The 2,056-nt window shown below is 42.9% G+C and overlaps 1 protein-coding gene across 1 annotated transcript in view; it reads right to left on the bottom strand.

Annotated features, from left to right (window-relative positions):
• The window catches only part of Ttc37 (tetratricopeptide repeat domain 37), a 79,843-nt gene that overhangs the window by 18,875 nt on the left and 58,912 nt on the right, over positions 1 to 2,056 (bottom strand). The window contains exon 36 of the mRNA XM_023707671.1: positions 1,029 to 1,157. Coding sequence (XP_023563439.1) covers positions 1,029 to 1,157 — 129 coding nt within the window. The remainder of the gene's footprint in view (positions 1 to 1,028; positions 1,158 to 2,056) is intronic.

Genomic DNA, 2,056 nt, shown 5'->3' with positions numbered 1-2,056 from the left:
TATTAAACTATTTCTAACACAAAACACCAGTAAAGAAAAACCTACATTTAGGGCCAGCCAAATAGCTCAGCGGATTAAAGTGTCTACAAGCAGGTGCAGGGGCAGGGGATTCGATCCCTGGGCCTGCTCTGCTAGCCCCACCCCCAGGGTGCGCTGAGACAGCAATTGAGACTGAGCATGGTGGCATGCAACTGTAATCCCAGCTCTTGGGAGGCTGTAAACAGGAGGATCACTATGAGTCCAATCTAGTAGTGAGACCCTGAACACCCTGTAGACTCTTCCCTAAAATACAAAAAAAAAAAAAAAGAAAGACAGACAGACAGACAGACAGACAGACCCACTTTTAAAATCCTGTTTTGGTAGTATCTGAAGAAAGGCAGAAATGATGTTTATGAAAAATAAGGAGCCACGCATGGTGGCGCACACCTATAACCCCAGCTCTTGGGAGGCCAAGGCAGGAGGATCACCTTTAATCTGAGACCAGCCTGGACTACAAAGTGAGTTCAACGCCAGCCTGAACTACATAGCAAGATCCTGCCTCAAGAAAACGACAACAAAAAAGGTGAACACTATTCATTGAAAACAAAAATAGGCTAATTGGTTAACCTATTCATAATGCTAAATACAGATCACTCTTCAGTGCAAGTGTTCATAGTTACGAGACACTGTTGGCTAAACCTTACTAGTTTAATGGCCCTTCTGGTCACTACTCCCAGGATGTTCACGGCACAATTTCAGTGGTTTCAGTAGACTCTTCTAGGTCAGCTCAAACCCAAGTGCAATCAAGTCTCCAAGCATGGAAATGGCTATACAGTAAAGATTTCAGCTCACAGAACAAATTGTAATTCTAAGATGGAGGGAAAGAAAAATATACAGAGTATGTGTCACATTTCTGTAGAGCTATACATGCATGAACTCCTTAACGAATACATTTTTGTAACAATATACAGTGAAGTTATTGTGTTCCTGACTTAATCATGTTAAGAGCCGGATTAAAATCATCTATAGAAATGTTTCTTACAACTTACTTGAAGCAGAGACAGCAGATAACAGCTCCAAGTATAAATCCGTCTTCTTTGGCGGGGTGTCGTTCACAAGAGCCAGTTTGTCATCTGCATGACAGGCTGCCATCAGCCCAGCCCAGACCGCAGGGTCACCTAGACACAGGACCAGAGTTAGAGGGCTTGCCAACATCAACACATTGCGGGCAGCTGTACAAGTGAGAACAGGAGCTTATACGCAGCCCCCAGAAATAAAAAATTATTTCTCCAGAAAAATTCCACTTTCCTAAAAGCAAATGATAAACTTGCTTTTGGAAGACACATTGCAGGACTACATTTCTCCTTCAAGATTCACCATTTTTTTAAGCCAAAAGAACATGAGAAAGAGCCCATGAAGCTCTTTTCTGATTCTGGTCAGCTCAGAGGCCATGAGGGCCGTGCTACTGCGGGGAGGGCACTTCCACTCGCTTTCACTAGGCACAGGGCAGGTCCCAAGACACAGCCCTGCACCACTCAGCAGCTGCCTGCAAAGTGGGGGGTAAACACGACCACGGAGCGCTTGCGTTCTCCAGAAGGCAGGAGCCACGGGAAAGGCGTGGCTCTGTCCACGTCCTAACAGGAAAGCCTGAAAGACACCTCCTTGCTCCACGCGAAGCACACGCACCTACATTTCCGCCTTCCCGCACAACCTGCGGGTTGAAGTGGCAACAGGGATTAGGGGTGCAGACTCGCAAGAAAGTGGTTTGTGAAATAACAGGCAGGGAATTAGAACATAGGTTTTATTTTAAAATTTGGTTACTGTTTTATTACCATAAATCTTACTTTGCAGTTTACTTCAAATGTTAGTATATTAATCTTGTAAACATTAAAAAACAAATGGATGATTTCAAAATCTCACAGTTCCTTAATTACAGTTTTTAGCATTAGTTTTATATTTTTTCTACCTCACTGGGCTGAAGTAAAAAACTATCAAATGCCTGACATATATATTATACTTATTATATATGGTTAATATTACTACTGGCAGCACAAGAATCATTAAATATCTTATGTGG

This window comes from Octodon degus, unplaced genomic scaffold (assembly GCF_000260255.1).
Source record: "Octodon degus isolate 3935 unplaced genomic scaffold, OctDeg1.0 scaffold00009, whole genome shotgun sequence".
Classification (NCBI taxonomy): Eukaryota; Metazoa; Chordata; class Mammalia; order Rodentia; family Octodontidae; genus Octodon; species Octodon degus.
Note: the sequence above shows the minus strand (reverse complement) of the source record. Positions and strands in the feature narration are given on the sequence as shown.